This window comes from Thunnus maccoyii, chromosome 16 (genome assembly GCF_910596095.1).
Source record: "Thunnus maccoyii chromosome 16, fThuMac1.1, whole genome shotgun sequence".
Classification (NCBI taxonomy): Eukaryota; Metazoa; Chordata; class Actinopteri; order Scombriformes; family Scombridae; genus Thunnus; species Thunnus maccoyii.
This window is the reverse complement of record NC_056548.1, coordinates 4,595,920-4,618,953: the sequence shown is the minus strand read 5'-3', so window position 1 is coordinate 4,618,953 and position 23,034 is coordinate 4,595,920. Positions and strand designations below refer to the sequence as shown.

The 23,034-nt window shown below is 38.8% G+C and overlaps 1 protein-coding gene, 2 non-coding genes and 1 pseudogene across 3 annotated transcripts in view; 3 read left to right on the top strand and 1 right to left on the bottom strand.

Moving 5' to 3' along the window:
• exoc3l4 (exocyst complex component 3-like 4) overlaps positions 1 to 23,034 on the top strand; it is a 31,027-nt gene that overhangs the window by 5,612 nt on the left and 2,381 nt on the right. Inside the window, exons 3-12 of the mRNA XM_042388709.1 lie at positions 2,096 to 2,320; positions 3,369 to 3,987; positions 6,830 to 6,947; positions 8,199 to 8,324; positions 8,602 to 8,702; positions 11,052 to 11,147; positions 14,206 to 14,329; positions 15,317 to 15,439; positions 16,091 to 16,243; positions 17,106 to 17,227. Of these exons, the coding sequence (XP_042244643.1) occupies positions 2,096 to 2,320; positions 3,369 to 3,987; positions 6,830 to 6,947; positions 8,199 to 8,324; positions 8,602 to 8,702; positions 11,052 to 11,147; positions 14,206 to 14,329; positions 15,317 to 15,439; positions 16,091 to 16,243; positions 17,106 to 17,227 (1,807 nt within the window). The remainder of the gene's footprint in view (positions 1 to 2,095; positions 2,321 to 3,368; positions 3,988 to 6,829; positions 6,948 to 8,198; positions 8,325 to 8,601; positions 8,703 to 11,051; positions 11,148 to 14,205; positions 14,330 to 15,316; positions 15,440 to 16,090; positions 16,244 to 17,105; positions 17,228 to 23,034) is intronic.
• On the bottom strand, positions 20,194 to 20,400 carry LOC121881634. Its single transcript, XR_006091858.1, has one exon. It is a non-coding gene; the product is annotated as a small nucleolar RNA U3 (small nucleolar RNA).
• On the top strand, positions 20,738 to 20,942 carry LOC121881635 (annotated as a pseudogene).
• Positions 21,861 to 22,067, top strand: LOC121881638. Its single transcript, XR_006091861.1, has one exon. It is a non-coding gene; the product is annotated as a small nucleolar RNA U3 (small nucleolar RNA).

Sequence of the window (23,034 nt, the reverse complement as noted above, 5' to 3'; positions counted from 1 at the left end):
ACCAGACTCCTGAAAGATAATCAGACAATCTGTTAACAATATGTCCATTGTTATGAAAAGTGATAACTACTGATTAAATGTAGTTTACTGTTTAAAACATTTAATTGCATTCTCTGTGACAGCACATAAAAACTAACCATAATCCATTAATTTACTGATTTTGGACATTAAAGGACAGATTCACAATTTTCAAGTCTGTCTTAAAACAGTCAGGTGTCCATATGAACATTAAAACAGGTTTTTCTTGCCATAATCATTCCTACTGTTCATACTGACCATTACAAGATCCCTTCATAATGCACTTACATTGCCAAAATCCATAAGCCTCCTCCTATGCAAAAATGTATTTAAAAGTTTATCTGAAGCTAATATGAAGTTTCAGCGTCCAAATGAGTCAAATCAAGTAGATATCTTTCAACGTTACAGTCTTTTTAGTGCCAAAGTCCCTCTTTTTGTTACTATACTTCCACCGCAGCCCAACAGGGAAACACTGTCCGAGGAAACACAAAGAGAGAATTTGATGCTAAAAAGACTGTAAATGTGACAGATATCCACTTGATATGACTAACTCAGACCGCTGAAGCCTCATAAAAGCCTCAGATCAACTTTTAAATGCATTTTTGCACAAAATGACCCCCCATCACTTACATTGAAAGCACATTTCACTAGCAAGGACCATACCATCAACAAGATACTTTGAGTGATTTATAGAAGAAAAATGGTGAATGAACTCCGCTAGCTGGCTTGTTGTATGCAGTGTGGGGAAGCTTTGTTGGGAATCTGCTGCGGTGCCCGGGCAGCGACGAACCCCAAAAACTTCCATTACTTAAGGTGAACTTGAGCAGCTCTTTGAAATCTGAATGGATGTAACGATGGTATGTTTGGGAGGACCACTGGCCCATAAGTTGAATTAAATTTTCTGGAACTCCATTGCGGGAAGCTGATGTGGTGGCTCTGATTCTGAAGGAGTAGAGTAATGAATGAGAGATGTTCCAGAGAAGGAAAGGATGTGGCAGAAGTGTTGGTGGAACCAGAATCGAGTAGCCACTTGACCGGATTCAGAGATGAAAAGAAGATCTGTCACTATAGTGCTCCGAGATTATCTGTATATCAAGTAGTTTGCCAGGATTTTGAAAGGATTCAGGGGCGATTGGATTTTGAAGTAGAAGACAGGTGTGGGCGGACCGGATTGGTTGGTTTTGGTTTGCTTTAAGTAGAAGACCATGGTGTCATCTGAGAAAAGGGACAGATCTGAAATGCAAGCATGGCGGCGAGGGTCGAAGTGAAAGGTTGAGGAGGTGAATTTCTGAGGAAACCAAAGAAGGCGAGCAAGAACATGGCTTTTTAGAGGGTTTTTGAGGGTTTTTGGCTGGTTCTTGATGGAGGAGTGAAGTTATCTGAGGATAGCTTGCAGCCAAGCCCAGACTGCCAGTTATGAGTTGGAAAAGAAGATGCCGCTCAGATAAACCTTGATGGTGTGTGTTTTAACAGTCATAACAGAATGGACATAGGTTATGAAACAAGTCAGAGTGATGAGATCGAATAACAGGAAGGTTATGTTATGCTGGTCGTGAAAGTAATGGAAACTTTTCCAAGCTGTCCAGTATGATGAAAGGGTTGAGGGCGATAGGCTGTTGATGATGGAGTTTTGGGAGTCATATCTCTTTATAAGTATCTTCGTAGTTTTTAAGATGTACTCGATGTGACGTGTTCGGTCTCGGCTCTGATGCAGAATGCGAGAGCGAAAGAGGAGGAGATGGTGTTTTTAGTATTTATGGGATTGCTGGAAAGGGTGCGGTTGAGGTGTGGTCCTGCTCCTGAAACTTCACTAGTTAGCTTCAATTGAACGGGATCTTTTAACCAGCCAGTGTTGACAGGAGGAATGATTACAGCGAAGAAAACCTCTTTCAGTGTTCATATGGACACCTGACTGTTGTTTTAAGACAGACTTGAAAAATTGTGAACCTGTCTTTTAAGTTCCCAACACAAATGTTGACATTTGACTGCAGAAATGGAAGGAAAACAAAACACCAAACATCATATGAAGGTCAAGACACAAATACTTAAACATAACCTGTTTGCTTTCCATCCACAGATCCCAATATGGTAAAGTCTGGTGACTCTTTCTTTGAGAAGGGAAAGTCCTTATATCGAAGCCTGAGATTAAGCAAAGACAAAACCGGTGGGCAGTGGCCGCTGGACCCTGTCTCTGAAGGGCCAGCAGAAGAGAAGAAAGTGGACAAAGAGGAAGAGAAGGTGGTGTTGCAGATGGTCGAGGAGATGTACACGCTGCCTGAAATACCACACACACCACTGTCAGGTACAGACTCTCCCACTTGTGCCTTGCTCAAAGGCACTTTTGAGGTATTTACTGAACTTGGGCCCATAGAGCATGCTCAGTAGAGTCCTTCTCCAGCATGTTTGAGACTCCCGCTGGCTGAGCCGACTGACTTCCGGTTGGCTTCTTGCTCACTTGAATGAGGATAAAATAATTTAATCATGCGGTTCTTTTAGACTTTCCAAATATTATTGAACTGAATGGATCAAATTTTGATGATAAAACAAGTAATTTCACTCAGAAGCTGCTCCTTTTCCAGTGATCGTGTGCAGGAAAAATGCTTTTTGGGCCAGTGTGCATCACGTGAGGGACCTAGAAGCTGTAATTACACTGTTTGGCCACTATGTCAAATTCACTTAGATTCCAGCTCGTAAATAGTGTATAATTAATAATAATTACTTGGTGCTTCATCTTACAGAAGTGTTTGGAAATCAAGCAAATAGGGACTAGGGATTAGGTTTCCTGGTTTCACTGTAAGAAGAACCCTTAGTTGCATTAGTTTTCAGATTGTGCAGAAAAAGTTGTACACTACTTCAAATGTTAGTTCAAAATGTATGTTTAAAGACATTCATAGCTTCAAGCTAACAGCAACCTTCTCTGATAATGTTCCTGAGCAACCTTGCATCTCTCTCTCTGTCTGTACATTAAACTCTCCTCTTTATCCTTCTCTGTTGTGGCAACAGACGCAGCCAGCGATAGCGATCTTTCTCCTTGTGTATATACACAAAGGTTCACTTTGTCAGTGAAACTGTCTGAACTTTTATAAATCTTGCCTCAAGCAAAGAACATTAGTTTATGTGTGAAACAAGGAGTGATAACTGATTACTTCCAATTTGATCATTTAAGTTTCCTTGCTATTCTTTATCTACTTTTCTGTCTTTTAAGAGTAATCCTATGTTGCTGTATAAGAACAAATGAATAATGTAAAATTTAAAGTAGTTTGTGAATAACAGTGTGGGCCTGCCTTTCTCCTTGTATTTCTTTACTGTACCGTTTGGAGAGATTCACCATTTTCTCTGTTTATTCCCAGTGATGCAGATCAACAAGCTGATAGAGATGGAGGTGCTGGAGGAGGCTTACCTGAACCTGCTTGCGATGCGGCGGGAGTTCCAGCAGGAACAGGAGCAGTGTGGTGAGGACTTGTCCATGGAGCTGGCCAAGAAGGAAAAGGACCTCAGCCTCCTCTACCGAGAGCTGAGGAACAAGATCAGTGGCATAGTGCGCGACTCCAACTCCCTTCCCTCTAGAAACAAGGGGCTTCTGGAACATGTGGCTCGCATCATCCAGGAGGAGGAGAAGAGGGCTGAGGAACCTGGCGGGCTACCAGGCAGCTGGATGGAGGCCTGGAGGGGAGCGGTGGGTGATGGAGTGCAAGCCAAAGTGGAGAGCATTCACCTGGAGCTGACGGAGCAGAAATCCTCCTGGCTGTCTGTCCACCTGGGTCTGCTGGGTCAGGCCATCGTGGAGGACTTGGAGAAGGTGAAGAAGGAGCTGCAGTGGTCGTACCCGCCCAGCTTCAGAGTCTTCAGCACCTACGTGAAGAGTTACCACAGAGTCATTGGGCAGCACCTGAAGAAGGTGAAGCCGCAGGTGACGGAGCTAAAGGATCTGCACGCTTTGCTAAACTGGATCATCAACACCTACAAGAGGTCAGTGGATGAAGGCAAGAGTTCATAAAATATATATATTCAGTGTGGATTAGATTGCATAAATGACAAGGTTATTATAATTAACAAAACGCAACCAGCATCCCTCAGAGACAGTCACATGATATCTTCATAACCAGCTAACTACATTACCGTACTTTAAAGTGACTAAAATAGTATAAAAATAGAGTTTAGAATAGTAGAATTGTGTTCTTTGTCCCTTTGTTTCTTAAAAAATAAATCTGTTGACTCTATATTTTTCTTATTGTCAACAAATGACATGATAAAAACAAAACCGACAATGAACTAACGAGTAACTAACAACTAAAAAGTGCCGTGTGTGCATCAAAGTCTGATCTTATCTTATTCCTCTGTGCCATAAACCTCCATTTTTGTCTGAAAACTATTAAAAACACATCAGTGAACCACACCGTTGCACTTGGTGACATGTTCTCTCATCAACATGAACACACACACTGTAATTTATTTTGACTCAATCTCACACTCACCTTCCTGCAGCCAGAAATACTCATTCAAGCACGGAATGTGGATTCATCCGCCACTGAAAATAGTCCCCAACAAACACACTATTTCCTCCTGCTTGAGTAATGTTTTCTAAAAACTACAGTGCCCAGCTGTTTTGGGAAATTACAGAGCCTTTTTAGAAAAAAAATTAAGTATATAATTAATATAGAGATTTACATCTTCATTAGGGACTTATGGGCCAGTAGCTTAAGGCCACAGGCAGGGTAGTAATTCAGAAAGTATTTAGAGGCGGACTAACAAATTGTTTATGCTTTTTATGGGTTTTGCTGACAATAAAATCAATGAATAAAAATGCTGATGTGTGTTGTAAATTAGTCATATTTTAATAGTGTTTGCCTTTATTCCTATATGGGCACGGCCATATTACTCACTATGTATGTACCCTGTTGCCTTCAAGTTCCAGTTTTATCCAAGGAAACCAGAACTTTTGTGCTGAAATAATACTTAGTTTGTGTTTAGTTGTTGATGTTTTTTGCTTTTGCTTCATTGAGCATACTTCAGCACACCAGCTGACAGTTAGCAACATCGTGCATTACATAGACACATATTATTTTCAATGTCAAATGATACTTAGTTCATTTTAATTTGGCAAAGCACAACTTTATAAGGAATATGCAAACAGAAACAAATAAAACTAGATTTTGACACAACATCCTTCTACAACAAAAGCTCCCAAAATTAATGTACTTTAACTGCAAATTTCAAAGTATCAAAACCAGTTGACATGCATTAAACCCAGAGGTTTTGTTGCTTTACCCAGCTGTAAATCCAGCCTTACCTTTGGGTTATGATACATTTTTCCTGACCTACATAAATAACCTCTTTAACTTTGCTTGGACACCAGCATCTGCCAGCTGGACATCTCTCCCTTTCTCTCCTCGCTCCATCACACCCCATGTGGTTTCACTGTAATCAAGAAGACCTCATGTTTACAAAAATATGGAGACTCTAAAATATCCTTTTAGGGATCCACCTGGACCTTTTCATCAAGAAAACACTGTAGAATTGTCATACTGTGTGTTCTCTTCTTCAAATTTTAGACAGGCATTCACTGCTATTTAGTTTACAGCCTCATGCTGCCCTGAAATTTACAGACAAAGCAGTTATTTAGACTGAAACTTTGTATTTTTATTTGAGGTGGACAAAATGTTTCAGTTTCTACAGACTTCAAAGACCTTCTGGTCTCTTTCTGTATCACCTAGAGTGACTTTGGGAGCTTGTTTATGCATATAGTCACTGTGGTTCAGGAGCTACAGCCATTTTAATTGGGCATTTTAGGCGATTTTGCACCAAAATAGGGGTGGAATGGAGATGATTAATGAGGTTTGGGGTCATTGAAGCATCCCTTGAAGAAGCCCAAAAGCACAAGCAACAAGCACAACACAGCGGTATCATGTTTGCTAACACTGATAAAAGAGAGTTTTAGTAGAGTTTTATGCATTTTTGGCTTATTTCAGTTTAACACCAGAAAAACAAGGACAGGGAAAGAAGGGAATGACATTCATTTAACGTCCTCAGCCAGTCATGACTTGTTTGTTTATGTACATACCAGAAAGTAAATAGGTCTGATTGTCTTCTTGTTGTCATGTTTATAGTCTTGAAAAAAAAAAACCTCCCACCTTAAGATGTATCCACAGATGGTGCAGATGGAAATGTTGAAAAGATACCTAACACAGCAGCAGCGTGAGCATGAGTGGGGGGAGCAGTTAAAGAAGATGCAGCCTCACTGACTTTATTTGTTGAATCAGGCCACTCCAATCCAAAAAACTGTGCTCAAAACAACATTTGGGAGAAGTGCATGCCCCCGAAATAAACAGCTGATCTGATAAAAAAGGAGACACAAAACTCTCTTGAGGCCAAAATGGAAAATTTTAATCAGGTCATGTCCACATTTCTCACACAGATTATGTGAGGTAGCATCCTTGAAGAAAACTTTTTAATGAAGTACGGTATGTCACACATACAATTTACTATAACAGACATTTATTTTCATACACATAAGAACACATTTCATTACAATACATGCTAAATTGTGATTGTTGGTGATTGGATTTTCATGAAACTTATAGTAAAGATGCATTCTGTTACTCAACTATTAAATTTCATGACTAATTTCATCTATTTTGTCTCCCAAATTTTCTCGCACAACATCACAAAAGTTTGGTGAAATCTAAATCGTGATTTCTTCTTTTCCCCGACACGAAGCGACATGTCTGCAGCATTCTTTAGTGCCCACAGATGTGCAGCAACGTGAAATGTTGTGAAATCTATCTGAATGTACAATGTTTCACCCCAACAGCGAGAAGATCATGGGAAGTCTGTCCCTGCAGCCGGAGATGAAAGATGAGGGCACCGATCTCCAGCTGGAGGACGACTTCATGAAACAGCTGAAAGACAAGTACTGCTGCAGAGCGAAGGTGAAAACAAGATGTCTAGAGTAGATAAGACATTTGATGTTTAACTTTGTTATGCTGTATGATGCTGGTGAACATAAGCATTTGAGGTATTTGTTTGTACTTCTGAGAAAAGATGAGTAAAGATAGAGCGTGTTAAACCAACACAATACCTGACTAAAATGTGACAATCAATCAAAAGTGTGCTTGTGTTGTAAATGTTAAAGCGGACATATGCTTTTTGTGATTTTCTGTCATTTATATACTGTTATAATGTCAGATATCTAAGTTAAACATGGTTAAAGTTTCAAAACTTGAGGTGAACATATGTAAAATGCTCCCTGCAAGTCAAAAGTCAGGGATTCAACCTGCTCTGAATGCTTTGTTTGCAAAGTTACGTCTACTTCCTCCTCGTGATGACATCAGATTGTTCGCACATGCCCACAAGTGGCCGTCTGTTTGTTGTTGCTAAGGTTCCTCACGTTGTTCACTCTCATATTTCAGATCTGATTCAGCTCAAACATGTTCGGATGTATTTGAGAAGTTTCCATTTCGAGTAAAGAACAAGAAAAAGCAGTGAAATCCTGCTACTATTGTTTGTTTACGTAGCCTCCGGAGCTGGTAGAAGCTTCCTGAAGCTGACCAATCAGTACAGAGTGGGTTCATCAGGAGGCGGGCCTTAAAGAGACAGCTAAAACGGCCTTCAGACAGAGGCTGAACTGAGGGGCTGCATAAAGGGCCAATATAAGATAAATGAGGAATTTTTAACTGTAAATCATGCAAAGATATTCCAGTAGAGCCTCAGAATAAATAATACAAAAATTGGATAGTTAGAAATCCAAAACCAGACAACAAACATGTTTGGTCAGTGCACTTTTTTAATCTTCCGTCAGTTTATCTACTGTAAAGATATGGCATTAGCTAAAAAAAAGAACAAAGAAATGTCATATTTGGTCACATTTCAGTCACAAAACCAAACCATAATTATACCAAATATATCAAATACATATAAATGTAATTAGTAAAGGTTCACATTATCATTCACTTTCTCCACTGAGGAATTAAACTGGCACTGTAGGACATGACAATGAAAATAATTATATTGTTCGTGTGATTGTGACTGAGTACATCTAGAGTGCAAACACAGTTCAATTTTAGCTGCGAAAGATGAACTAAAACAAGCAGCATTTATTAGCATTTATTAACTCTCAATCATGTTTCGTATTTTTTATTGAATTTTTAAACGTTTTCGTCTACTTGTGTTTGTCACTTAAGGGGGACACGAGATCTTCGCTGGACAAAGTTACTGAGCTTGAAAATGACGAGTTCTGGAGGGACAGAAAGAGTCCAGAAAAGGAGGAGGGCTTCCTCATCTCTCAATTTCACATGGACATCTGGACGGTACGACATTTTACCCTCCTTTGACTTCATTTTTCATGTATGCTCTGTAATATTATTTATTTAGTATATTCATTATATTTATAGTGATATTCTTTATGTGGAACATGTTTTTTAATTAATCAGGGAAATTTAAATAAGTTACAGAAGTCAAAACCTTAGATGATGCTGTTCATCAGTGGGATTTTTTTCTTGATGCAGTGCAGTGATTTGGCCAGGTGAGGGCAGCACAGATCTGCAGGTTTACTGTTCTGTCTGCTGCTCTGTTTTCTCTCTGCAGAAAGTAAAAGGAAATGCCAAGAACTCTCGAGTAATTGATGCTCAACTGGAGCAGGAAGTAATTTCTTCATGCCTCGAAGAGCTGAAAGAGTTCCCCAAAAGGTATATCAACACAAAAAACACATACTGTGTACTGTATTTGTACAAATACTGAATGTTAGAATAATTTGCATGTTTTTCATTTGATGTAAACATTTTACAGACAATCTTAACTAAGACATTTTAGAGAAAAAGACTTCCACTTCATAATCCAGAAAGGAAAACTTGTCCACCAGTAACAAATAAAAATAGAGACACATAAAAGATATAAAAGACACACAATACAAGAGAATTACACTTTAATTCTTTTCCTTTTTATGTTGAAAGGGTTTTAAGCGGGTTTTAAGCTTAAAACAGGTTTTAAGCTTTTCCTTACACAGAGCATGACTTAACTTAATTTAGTCAACCCATTTCCATCTGAGAAATCTTCTTTTGAAATTATCTTTTGATGCTGTATGCGACTGGGCACCGTCGTCGTAGACTGACACAAAGATATAACCAACACTGGGCCTTGTCTCCCAAAAGCATCTGAAAGGACGGGTTCATTATTATTCAAGTCTGTCTTAAAACAACAGTCAGGAGCCCAAATGAACATTGAAACAGGTTTTCTTGGGAGCCAAAATCCACAGTCCTCTTTCTATGCAAAAATGTATTTAAACGTTTATCTGAAACTAATATGAAGCTAAATGAAAGCTGTAAATGTGTCAGATATCCACTTGATATGACTAACTCAGACTGCTGAAGCCTCATATAAGCTTCACATCAACTTTTAAATGACTGTGTGGACACACTATGGATTTTGGCCTCCATCACTTACATTGAAAGCACATTTGAAGGATCTTTTAATAGCCAGTATGAACAGGAGGTATGATTACAGTGAGGAAAACCTCTTTCACTGTTCACATGGACACCTGACACACTAGAAAAACTGTGAACTTGTCCTTTAAGGCTAAGACGACTGTAATATCCATCTTAGGTGTTTCCTTAAAGCATTGTACTGTAACTGAAGACGCTCTTGAGAAAGTGATTGTAGATTAACGAGTGACTCCTACACATTTGTAGGAGCATAATAGTTTATTTTGAGCTCTTAAGAAGCTCTAAAACCTGCAGCAGGAACCAAAAACTACGTGTTTTATTTAAATTGAGCTTTCAGTTTTTGTTCATTTTTAAGTCTATACATTTAACATAAACACAGATGTTGTTCGTTAAGTGACATTTGATGTTAAATGAGTGATGATGATAATTAAATTACACACAAATTGATTCAACAACAGATTGGCCAGCTTGTGTCGTCTTCTTCCTCCTCTCCCTCTTCTCTTCTAATGTCTTCATCTCTTCTGGCAGAAATATCACTTTCCTGATTGCATATTTTCAGTTTCTGTATCTTCTCTTTTATTTTTTATTTATGCTGCAACACAGAAATAATGACAGACTGACGCATACTCATAAAATAGATTAGAATAGAATAGAATACTGTATGAGTTTAAGAGTAACGTCCACCTTAAGCGGCAGCTCAATCATTCACCGTCACCTTTCTTAAACAGACTTCCACCCAGTAACATGAATTACAATGCTTAAACTGTGTGATATGTGTATGTTTAATATCCTGGTAATTTTCCTGCTGTGCAACATATTTTTTAATTTTATTTTTAGTTATTAAAATATGCAACACGCATTTTTATCCAGCATTTTTATCCTCTGATGATTCATGTATTAGTGAGGAGGTTAAAGGTCAAACAAGGCCAGACGAATAAGTAAAGCATTCTGTGAAGCCTATTACAAAATATAGAAATCTACTTAAAGAAGCAGAAGAGGAAGGTAGAAAAGCCACACAGAAAAACAAAACAAAAATCAAGAACAGGATGCTGCCCTCTGTATGAAAACCAGTGTTGAGTGATTTTCCTGTTGAGTAATGTGAGAATGTTCCTTCCTAATCCTTCACATGATTTATGACTGATACACGCCTCACACTTCATATCTTTTTCTCAAAAAAGTATGAAAGATCAGAAGAAACTTAAATGTTTCCTCTGGAGATGTTTCATCTCTTGGAGCACAAAGAACAATGTGCAACAAAGGTAATAAATCACTAAAAGTGATAAAACTTCAACAGTTTAGGAAACACTTCTTGCAGAAGGTCTCAGCGTCTAACAAAGTAAAGGTGGAATACATAAAGAAACAGATTTCTGACTGACATTTACACATTTATCTGCAGATGTTACAGATGTTACCATATCTCTTGGCTGTTCCCTTAAATACAAATGACAAAATATGGAAAATGTGTCTCTTTAAGTGTGTTTTATGTTTTTTTTTCCTGAATTGTTAGATGTTCTTATTATTTTGTCCACCCCCTGCAGGCTTGTTCTCCATACAGTCATGAACTTCACTTTTATTCGTCTCTTCTTCCCTCTGCAGGTTTGAGGCAGAGTTCAGACGCCACTGCAGTGCTCTCAATCAGCCTCTTTGGGCAGAGTATCAGATAACATACATCAACAGCTTTACCTCTTTACAGTAAGTCACATGACTTCGTAGAAAAACCCATAAAGCCCCGCGATAACATCACCCTGCCAAAGCTGGCAGCCTGCCTCCAGTCTCCTGAAAAAAAAAAGAAAAGAAAAAGCTGTCACCTGAGTCACCCAATGGGAATCTGTGTGGTGTTAACTGTTTGTTTCCTGAAGCAGAAATGAGATTTTAAATCAGGATGCTGACAAAGAATTACAATTTAAAATGCACTTTGTTGGATTTATAGTTCCAGTTTTTCATGAGAAGATGTGTGCTAAATCCTATTAAATCCTATCCTTCTGTTTTGATCATTTAAACACTTTAAATTCTGTCTTTACAATATATAAAAAAGTTTATAGAGTTAAGCTCTATTCCTGTTCTTCACACGAGCAGGAACTTTGTATGTATGTTCAAGACATAATGCAGGATGTCTCAGGTATGTTTTGAATGGGCACTACAGTTCATCCGATCAACTTCAGCTCAACTCAAAATTGTAGTCTCCCATATTCTGCGTGTGAGGCGTTTAGGGAGCATCGGTAAATTGCAGTGTCTACTGATGGTCTGCGTGTGAGGCGTTAAGGAATCATTAGTAAATTGTAGCGTCTACCGATAGTTTGCATGAGAGGTGTTTAGGGGATGGGCACTGTTCTCTCTAGGTGTTGAGAAATTGTCCCGTTCCAAACAGGCATTGTCTTGAATGGGCACTGCACTAGTAAAATCGAAAGGAGAAAACAAGAGGTTAAAAAGCTCAGACTCCTGATGGAATGAAGAGCTTTTGTTTGGATGATTCATCTCGGAGCTATTTTAGTCTTCCTCTGGGAGATTCCAAACATTAGTGCCAGCATCTTCTATATAAGATTCAAGCTTTCTTTCACAAGCATGAAATGGATCAAGAGACTCTTTCTTTCACATGCAAAGGCGAGTTACAGTCCTTAAAACGAGGTTGTGCCACTTGCATTTAGTGAAAGGATGAATGTGCCAGCCTTGGAGAGAGTGTTGCCTCACATGATTTCTGGGAATCTGTGCTGCGAGTAAGAGACGCTGCTGTGTTATGTGTGTGTGTGTGTGTGTGTGTGTGTGTGTGTGTGTGTGTTGGAGGGGAAGGGGGAGGGGAAGTAGTTATAACATGTCTGCTGAACCACCAAAACCACTGCAGCTGCTTCAGTCCGTCACACAAGAAGCAGATGTGAGCTGTGGCAGGTCATTCAAGGATGTGTCGCAGACAGTGTGTGTGTGTGTGTGGTTTCAGTTTTGATATCTGCTTTCTATTTTTTGCTGTCATGTGATGTTTGAAGCACAAGCTAATCTGTGGTTTGATAGTGTCTCATACACAAGCTCCCCTTGACCTTTTAACCTCTTGAACTAGATTCTCGGGGCTGCAGGTAGGTGAACGTGCACGGGGGGGTCTCTTGGATATGTTCACGTTTCTTCTATTTTTTTTAAAACCTGTTTTCATCAAAGTTTATTTTTGTTTGTTTGCGTAGGTTTGAGATGTTTACTCATATCTGCAGAGAAGCATAATTACAGTTTTAAACCACACCTCTTCTTTTGGGTATAGTCCAAATCATGATGTTTACAAAACACAAACAAAGAAAAATGATAATGAATCAGAGGCCAATATGCAAGAAACTATGTGCAAGACCTGCACATTCATAAAGAGCATTTTATATTTAAGTCAATATAAGCATATTTCCTCTGAAAGCCCAATCAGATAAAGAATATATAGATGTGTAGGACTTCATACAGGAGGGAAACTTAAGGGGCAATTAGAAAAAATTGATGGAAACATTGAGAACATGAGGTTGAACTAACAAGTGGTGCATTAATGAATATCAAACAGATTTAGGGAAGCAATGCCGGTCAGTTGTTCCCACAACAACTATTGGATGGATTGGCATTCAGTTTTGTACAGACATTTATGTTCCATTCAGGATGAAGTGTAAAAACTTTAGTGATCCTCTAACATTTCATCTAGTGCCACCATCAGGTCAAAATTTCAACTTAGTTACTTTGTTTATGACCAAATACCTGCAAAAACATTTCCATCATCCCAGAGCCAGACCTGACTATGCTGGAGCCCTTTGCAAGATTTTGGATGAGAACTTCAAATATGAATTCACAAGGCGCCATTCAATAAGTGCTTTGAGCATGGTTTGAGGTTGGTTTGAGGTAGCACATGAAGTCTGGTGTCAAAAACTGACTGACCAGTAAGGCTTTGAAAAACAAACCAGATGAAAACCAATGTGAAAAAGGTTAAGAAGGGAAAACAACTGAGTATTTCTAAAAGATATATATAAGCACATCTGTTGCTAAAATAACCAAACAAAAAAAACCCCAATCACTTAAAGCAACTATAAACAATATTTTGTATAATAACTATAAAATGAGAATGTGTTGGTCGTGGCTCATAGTGATAAACCTACAGAAAATTATCAGCGACTCTGCAGCTCCCCTCAGTTTTATGGAGCTTTATAGAGAGTTTCAGCTCATTGTTTAGCTGTCTGGCTGCAACTTTACTGTTTTGGTTCACTCTCAGTGCTCTCATAGTGTTGTTTTAGGCCACAGCAGGCAGCTGTTTTCAGAGAAAAAGCTGTAAAAACTCACTGTACACTACCTGCTCAGCATCAAACAGCAAACAGACACAGTTAGCTGTAGACTGGCTGGAGAACATAGTGGAGCATTTAGCAGTTAAAGAGCCAGATATTTCTCTCAGGAGTTGGTAGAGAGCAAAAACAGAGCTAGAAGAGAGTGAATATTGGACTTACATTCACCAGGTGGACAGAAACACGACTCCAAATGAATGATAATGTTGCTCCGTAACTATTAGATGGGAAAATAAGCACATAGTCAGCATATCATCTTAAAAAGGTGATATTATAATTTGTTCACAACTTGTTTCTGCTGCCCCCAAGTAGCCAAAAAATCTGTTATTGCAGGTTTAACAAAAGTCAAATTTCACTTCATAACGTCAGTCTCTAACCCTAACCCTAACCCCTAACCCTAACCCTAACCCTAACCCTAACCCTAACCCTAACCCTAACCCTGATTTTTTTTTTCCCTCCTGCAGGCAGCACATGGAGGAGTACCGGGACACCTGTCCACATCAGGTGGAAGGGTTCGGACAAGAGGTGAAGGGGCTGATCATCAGGCTCACTCAGGGCCTGGAGGACCGGTTCAAGGAAGACGTCAAGGTACAGTATCCAGTGCGTCATACTGGGTTAATACACACGGGTGATTTTAGTTGAAAGCCTGATTCCTGTTTTCATTGATTCATTTCCTCACACAGAGCAAACATTAGCTTTCGTGGTTCTTAAAAGGAGAATTGAAAAAAGGATTCTACTTTCCTCAACCACCCTTCGAAAGCACTGCTCAATGCTTTTACTGTAAAAGATCACAAAATATCACGTACAAGGATATGTGGAAACGTAATGTTAGAAAGTACGGTACATTCCTAATCTGATAATCTCATATCACTTTAATTTAACCTTTTGTCAAATTTTAGTTAACTGCAATGAAGGTTATTATTTTATATCTTTGTTCTTTAATAACTATTAATGTATATATCTTGTCTTATGTATATTTGTGAAAACAGGAATAGTAGGAACTGCCCCAGTGGAAGCTAATGGGGACCTTCTTATGAAACGCAATAATAGATGATATAGTTATGAAATCAGAAAATGGATAACAAAAAGACAAGCTTGCAACCATGTGACACAGTCAAAAGCTCCCAAACAAGTGAGTTAAGTGGATATTGAGTGGAGATTGTTCTGGCAACTGCTGTTTCCAATGTCAAGGATTATGGATCAGCCTTAATGTGGTATTATAAAGAAAAAAACATGGATAACATCACTCAAATTAATGGCAAATAAAACCGAAAATGCATTATTTTAGGGGACATATTGTGCTTTTTGTGACTTTCTGTCATTTTTATATTGATATGATGTCGGATGTTAAACGTTGTCAAAGTTCCAAACTGACTGGCTGAACTGAGGAGCTGCACAAAGGGCCAGTAAGATAAATAAGGAGCTTTTTGAACTGTAAATCATGCAAAGATATTACAGTAAAGCCCCAGATTCAAAATATAGACATGTAAATGTGCATGGTGCCTCCCCTTTAATATTAAGTCTTTTGAGAGATGTGTTTTATGTTTTTCACTTTGAACATATGCTGTTTTCTAGCCGTACCTGAGGAGAATGATGACGAGGAAGTGGCTCACCAACGATGACGACTTTGAGCAGCTTTACAGGCAGACGGAGCAGCTTTCCCAGCATTGCGCTCTCATGAGGCCTCCACACGTCCAGGTTAGGAAGAGACAGACAGGAAAACGCTGTCAGGGGATTCCAGCACTCTCCCACAACTTTTTAAACTAACCAGCTAAATCATTTTGCTTACGGGAAATACGGCCAAACATTAAAATGATTGGTTACTTGGAAAAGTGTCGGCTATAATCTGATAAAGCACCCAACTGAGGGCAAAGATTTAATGGCCTTTGTCACATCCTGATTAGAGAAATCTCATGTCACTGGGACATCCAACAAATCAGACTAAACAGGAAACATTATGCCTGGCAGCCATGAGGTTTAGTGATTAAAATTGACTTAATGAGCATAAAAGAGCCAAAAAAAAAATAGCTGCATATAAACTTCCACACTGATATGAAATTTCTTTGGAGGTCTGCAGGGGAAATCCTTAGGTGCTCTCTGTTGATCCTCTTAAAAGTTCCAATGAATCAATTTAGACACCATTGTTTTTGTATGGATGCTGTGATTGCAGAAAACATCGAAGTGAGAGGGCAAATGGGACAAAAGAATAGGTGGAAGTAGTGAAGGTGTTGCTCAGATGATCTGCAGGCGGCTGGTCGTGTGACTTATATTTCCCTTTTTTTTTTGTGCCTATCCTGTTGCTCTGCCACATCACTCCCTGTGCGTGTGTCTTTGTTTTTCTTGCAACAGGAGTTTGCGAGCCATTTGCACTACCATGTGGTGAGGGAATACATTGGCCAGCTGATGAAAAATAACTTCTCGTGCAAGAACCGGAGACACGAGAATGCAGCAAGCAAGATCCGCCGTCAGTGGGCTAAACTCGTTGAACTGTTTGAGGAAATGGTACTGACCTCTTTACTTCCCCATCAACATGGAAAGCATCTTCTCTGTTTGGCCCGCACATGATAGGAGACATTTATTTGGAGCTGATAATAATTTCTCAGAATATAAGCTGTCTTGATGCAGCAAACTTCTGCAACAAAATCTGGTGTAAAGTTGTGAAAAATGACAAGAGAGAGATTTTTTAAAAAAAGACAACAGACGGCCAAGATATCCAGACTTTTAGGGTGTTTTCAAACCTGTTTTTTTAGTCCAATCAAATCAAACTTGTTTTTTATGGGAACAGATAACCTGGAGCAGGTTAGCTGTTCAGCCTAAGTTACCATGGCAATGTACCCCGGTAAGAAGTGAACCACCATCGTAGGACTGAAAACCCAGAGTTAAACTTGAAGTTACCTTGCTAACCCCAAATCCTGCTTCATAATACAGGCCTCTGAGCTAACACCAGACCAGAGCAAACCAGTTTGGATCCTTCATTTCTCATGATGCAACTCAAAAGATGTGTCACACAACTGGTCAGATTTAATAAAGTTAGCTGTCAATATTGTAACTGAATAACTGAAGAACTTTTTTTTCCATGTTTAGTCTGGAAAACAACAATGTTTACATTTTTTCAACATCTGTAGTGATGATAAAGTTGGATTGTTGCACAAGCATATATTTCTTAATTGGTGATAGTGACATATTAAAGTCATGGTCACAATAATAACAGTATACTTAAAATTAATATGTTGGAATTGGGTTTAATAATAGATATGAGCAGCACGAATTCATCAAGTGAAAATCACAAGACACACAGTCACACTGTTGCTTACAAGCAGCGGATTCATTATTCTTTTCTCTGTTTTGTATGTTTCTTATGCAGAAGTCGGTTCATGAGTGGCTGTACCATGTAGGAGACGAGCTGTGCGAGATCATCGGACAGAAAAACAAAGCGGACATAAAGAACCATCTGCAGCCTTTAGTGGAGCATTACCCAGACTTTGGGTAAGCATTTATCACTCAACAATTTAAAATCGTTCTGTATGTTAAACCTGTTTTGTTAACCTAGTTTTGTCAGAATACTGTTTTAAAACCATTTCAATTTTTTTGATGACAGCACATAATGACACCTGTTGTCCTCCCGGGTCAAAATTGACCCGAGGACAACAGAAGAGAAGAGTCTCCACTTGTGAATCTACAAAAACACACAGTCCACTCACAGTTTGTGTTTCTATTGCTCTTTGCTAAGAAAAAAAAATAAAGGGGAAAGATACAAGTTCACTAAGATATTTGTTAGTGTTCATATTTAGAGATGGAACCTACAATCGAAACTCATCCCTAATGAGGGGGCGGCATTTTTATGATGTAGTGCTATTTTTTATTCTGAATGTGGCTTAACAGAGACAGACAAATACATTCATACTCATATTCAAACATGTGAACAGTAAGTATTACATGTTTTTGGATTGCAAGAGAAAAAAACCCCTTAAAGACACCAGGAGAGCATGCAGACTTAAAGCTCTTTCGATTAAATAAAAAAGGTTAAACACTGAATAACTCACAATTGTATATACTAGCTCATAATCTCCACCATAAGTGTATTAATTTTTTTGTCTTTAACGATCTACAAAAAAAGGTTTTAATAAGAGGCTGAAAAGACAGGCCTGCTCTATTTGGATGTTTTACGTGGGTCTTTTTATAGTTTCGATGTAATCTTATTGTGTCAGGCTTTCAGACTAATTACACTGACATCAGTTTTTACAATAACAGCAGACAAAGTAATTGCCCAGGAAATCCTGCATGTTCGTGATGATAATGGTGTCAGACCTAAGGGGGTTTTGTTTGGTTTATCCGTTTATGTGCAGCTCAGCTCAGAGTCAGCCATGGTCATACAGATTAGTGAGGGGGGCTTTTCCCATCAGTTTCTAATAAATCAGGCAGTGATGTTGAAGTGAAACACACATGGAGATAACCTGAGCGCCGTGACATATCTCTGTGTTGAAATGCGGCACTTTTGTCGAGTTAAACATGTCAAAATCAACAGACATAAGAAAGCATCATCGCAAAAACCCAGAGTGATGACATTAAACACAAATTCCTGCTTTCAATTTCTATTTTAAAAGCCTAAAAAGTGTCACTGCTTCCCCTTTTTTATTGAGGAAGTAGTAGACAAAGGTGGAGGAGAGAAAGATCAACAGAGACATGAGACACTCCTTGGACCACATCCCCTTCATGGATTCCACTCCAGTGGAAATTTCCAGTGGAATTCACACCTGCCATGCAGTCCAAGAAATGTCTCATCTCCCTTAATGGCACCCCTGATCTAGACCTTTCAAATGAACTGAACTTTTTTTTATAATTGTTTTAACATCCATGATTTTAGCAAGGTGCTGTCAGTTGATAAAAATGCTGTTTCCGAGCAGAGCAGCGTGCACTTAGACAGGAGTAGGGTTCTGAAACTTTTACGGGGTATAAAGGAAAGGAAAAGCCCCGGTCCTGATGGTTTTGGAGGTTGTATCCTTAAAAATTATACCGAACAGTTGGCAGATATATTCTGTTTTATTTTTAAGTTCTTTTTAAGTCTCTCCAACTCCATAGGGTTCCTTGTGTGTTGTGCCAAAAAACAATTCTCCAAAGACACTTAATGACCACAGGCCTGTGGCAATTACATCTCTGGTTGTGAAATGACTTGAGAAGATTGTGAAGGACGAGCTTCTGAACACAGTGCAGGCAAATTTGGATCTGCTTCAATTTGCTTACAGGTCTGGCAGGGGTGTTGATGATGCGACGGGCACCCTACTTAACATGATTCTGTCACACCTTGAGGGTGTTTTTATAGATTTCTCCTCAGCTTTTACTTATATCCAGCCACATATTTTATCAGAAAGGTTAAAGAGCATCCACAGCATTGATCCTGGCCTGATATGTTGGCCGATGGACTTTTTAACCGAGAGGTTAAACACAGACAGACAAAACTTCTGCTCTGCAGATGGATCTCAAAGGAAATATTTTCAGTTTTTGCTCTGATAGATGAGAAAGGAGCTTAGCATGTGGCATCTGTGCTGTTATTATCTATGATTTTCATACTTTTATTGATTAAAATGCTCAAGATCACACTGTGTGTAATTTACATTTGAGCATGATGAGCAGAGTGGGTTCATCGGGAAGCGAGTCATAAAGACACAGGAGCTAAAACAGCCTGTTTCACACAGAGGCTGAACTTAGGGGCGTTGTAAAGGCCAGTATAAGATAAACTGTAAATCATGCATATATATATTCCAGTAAAGTCCCATATTAATATCCTGGAAATGTGCAGGATATGTCCTCTTTAAGTTCATGCCCCGTGAGATGATGTTGACCTCTGCTGTGAAGTCATGTGTTAAGTAGAGCAAAAAACTGGAGACATGTGATGGGATTGGTCAATCAAACAGGCAACAGGAAAAACAAACAAACTAATGTTATGTTGGTGATGAACTCTTTGGCCATAAACATGCTTCACGTAGGTATACAAAGCCAGCAAACACACAACCCCTGTGAACATACTTAAGGTGCGCTCTTACACAACGGTGGAGGTGATCAATCTCAATCCTCAAGCAGGTGATATAGGCTGGAGAGCGTTTCCATGACCACAGTAGTAAACAAACATGGCATATGTGGAGGAATGTAAGATAAAAACACAGAAGATGTGATGTGTGACCTTTGATTCCTGTCTGAATGAAGAGGTGATAAAGCATGATTGTTTGGAGTGGAAGTGAACCTGAATGAAAGGGATCAGCTTCATGTGGTTCACACTACAGTGACCCTTCCTGCAACACTCAGACTGCAGCTCAATAACAACAATTTTCAAGTGACACACTACAGAATGGAATAACACATGCGAATTATCATGTGTTAACTTGCTCAAATGAGTCAGCTATAAAACCACTTGATTACTAGGCAACCAGGTCTGTTTTTTTTGGACAACTCAACTGTCCTCTCAGAACATGTTTCCTCCTTCAGAGTCTCTTTCAGAAACACTGAACAGTCTTCAGCAGTGGAGAAGAAACAAAGTCTTCCCACCAGTTTCCTGCTCTGAAGGAAACATCTTAACTCTTCATCATGGGCAGCGAGACCAAACTCTTTAGAAACACATTCCTCAAGTCAAGAACTAAAGAAATGATCCCTGAAAGTATAGTCTTGATTTGTTCTGGATGTTTCTCAGGGTCTTATGTCTGGAGACGAGCACTCGTACTCCTGGTGAACTCCTGTTGTTCACAAAGATACTCCTCCTGAAAACGCTGAATGAAAATTTGCAAGTAGTAGTAGTTCATGATTTAGATGAAAGTTTTGAGTTGTGTTCTTACAGAAATTATACATTCGCTGTCACATCAAAACATTCAGCAGAAATTCACAACAATATTTTAATCTGTTTCTGATGACAGTCTGATTGTAGGAGGAGTGTCTTTGCAGGAGATCACCAGGAGTACGAGTGCTGGTCTCCAGATATAAGACCCTGAGAAACATCCAGAACAAACCAAGACTATACTTTCAGGGATCATTTCTTTAGTTCTTGGCTTGAGAAATGTGTTTTTAAAGATTTTGGTCTCACTGTCCACAATGAAGAATTAAGATGTTTCCTTCAGAGCAGGAAACTGGTGGGAAGACTTTGTTTCTTCTCCATTGTTGAAGACTGTTCAGTGTTTCTGGAAGAGACTCTGAAGGAGGAAACATTCTGAGTGGACTGTTTAGCTTAGCAATGTAAAATACTAAGTAGTAGGTTCCTTTTGTTGGTTGAGTCACTCAATGTTGTTCCTGTACTTCACATGTACATATGCACAGGATGGAATGAGGACAGGACTTATAAGTGTTTACTCACTTAAGCACTCTCTGCAAATGTAATTTATTCTCTCTGAAATTTGCTGCAGAACTTTTTATGACTTTGAGTTCATAGTTTCACTGATATAAAGAACCTAACAACCAATCTCCGTTCACTTTAGTTAATCTAAAGTTTTTTTTCTGCCTGACTTCATTTCAGATGCTTGAACATGAACTGTAGAAGCCAGATGCTCAAAATAGCATAAACTCACCGTTTGGTGTCGACATATTTAGTTGCAGTTTATGTTATTTTGTCATCACAGTACAGGGAACTATTTTCAAATCTGACATTTTCAGTATTTAACTGTCACAGAAAACTTCTGTAAAAAAAATTAAAAAAATAAAATTGAACCTGAATCAACTTTTGGTGCATTGCAACATCATTCAGCAACTCACAGCAGTGACCAGTCGTATATGAATCATACTGTAGATACGGAAGGGGAATTGCTGTCGTGATAACCTTCCAGAGTTGAACAATCCTGTCTCATGCAGAGTTTATGCATCTGATTAGCTTTTAAACTCATGGATGTGTCACTCAGACTGGACTTTTTGGTTCATATTTAATCTTCTCATACAGTAGGCAGCTGTAGCAAAATGCTCAAACCAGTGCAGCTCTTTGTATTTTTATTGACCCAGTTCCATTTTTTATCAGAAGGCGGCCTAACAGCAGTGACAGTTGTTTGTCTGATTGAAGGAGGAGTGCCTTTGTGAGCAACAGGAGTTCGCCAGGAGTACAAGTGCTGGTCTCCAAACATAAGACCCTGAGAAACATCCAGAACAAACCAAGACTATACTTTCAGGGATCATTTCTTTAGTTTTTGACTTGAGAAATGTGTTTCTAAAGAGTTTGGTCTCGCTACCCATGATGAAGATTTAAAATGTTTCCTTCAGAGCAGGAAGCTGGTGGGAAGACTTTGTCTCTTCTTCACTGTTGAAGACTGTTCAGTGTTTCTGGAAGAGACTCTGATGGAGGAAACATGTTCTGAGTGGGCTGTTTATCTTGTTAAATGAGTAGGAACTTGTCTTTCAAACTTTTCTTAAGTGTTTCTGGTGTCTGTTACTTTATATCTTTGCTGCTCAGGTTTAAATTAGGAAGACATTTGCAGGGAATCCACCTGTACTCAGTGACCCCCTATACCAAAAACATGATAAAGATTGAAGTTGTCTTGCTTTAACAAGTGCAACAAAACTATCAGAAGAGTGAAGGAGATTTTAATCGATTACGGTCTGCACATGACCAGAGAGGAAGTCTGATCAGGCAACATAAGTGGGAACACGTGTGTGGATGTTCAGGGTTGTTTGAAGTCGGCAATCCTTTGCCATGTGGACTCAAGAACATCTGAGTTTTGATTCTTAAGAAAACCCTGAAACTGGTGTTTGGAGATTTGTTTAAAGAAAAGATGTCTGAAGATATGTTGTGGTCCTCAGGACATTTTATTCACATCAGATGGTTTCACAGTAGAGACTTCTACTGAGAATACCAGATTACAAATATATTTATTTAAAACCTGAATCATGAGACAAAATCCTGTAGCATAAACTGAGGAAAATTGGTAAACAAGTTTGGTAATGAATGAGCGTAAAATGGCTGCAACATTCACTGATAACAAAAAATAAGATACCAAGAACAGTTTAACAAGAGCTAATTGGAAAGCACTTTGCTACAACATTTTGGTGAATTACTGTTTGAGTGACGCGATAAAGATAGTTAGCAATTTATCTTGTTTCCTATCTTCTTTCTCTGAAAACTAGTGTCCTAATACTGGAAAGCAGCAGATCCCTTTTTTTGTTTTGCACTAGTCTTGAAATGTATGTAGTCACATGGCAATTCTTGATTTAGCTGCTGTCCTGAGTTTGTTTAGTTTGGGGTTTTCTTTTTGTTGTAGTTTCTATGTGTGTTGAAAAGGAGAAATATAACTTTAAAAACACACACATATAAAAAAAGAGTGATATTTTTT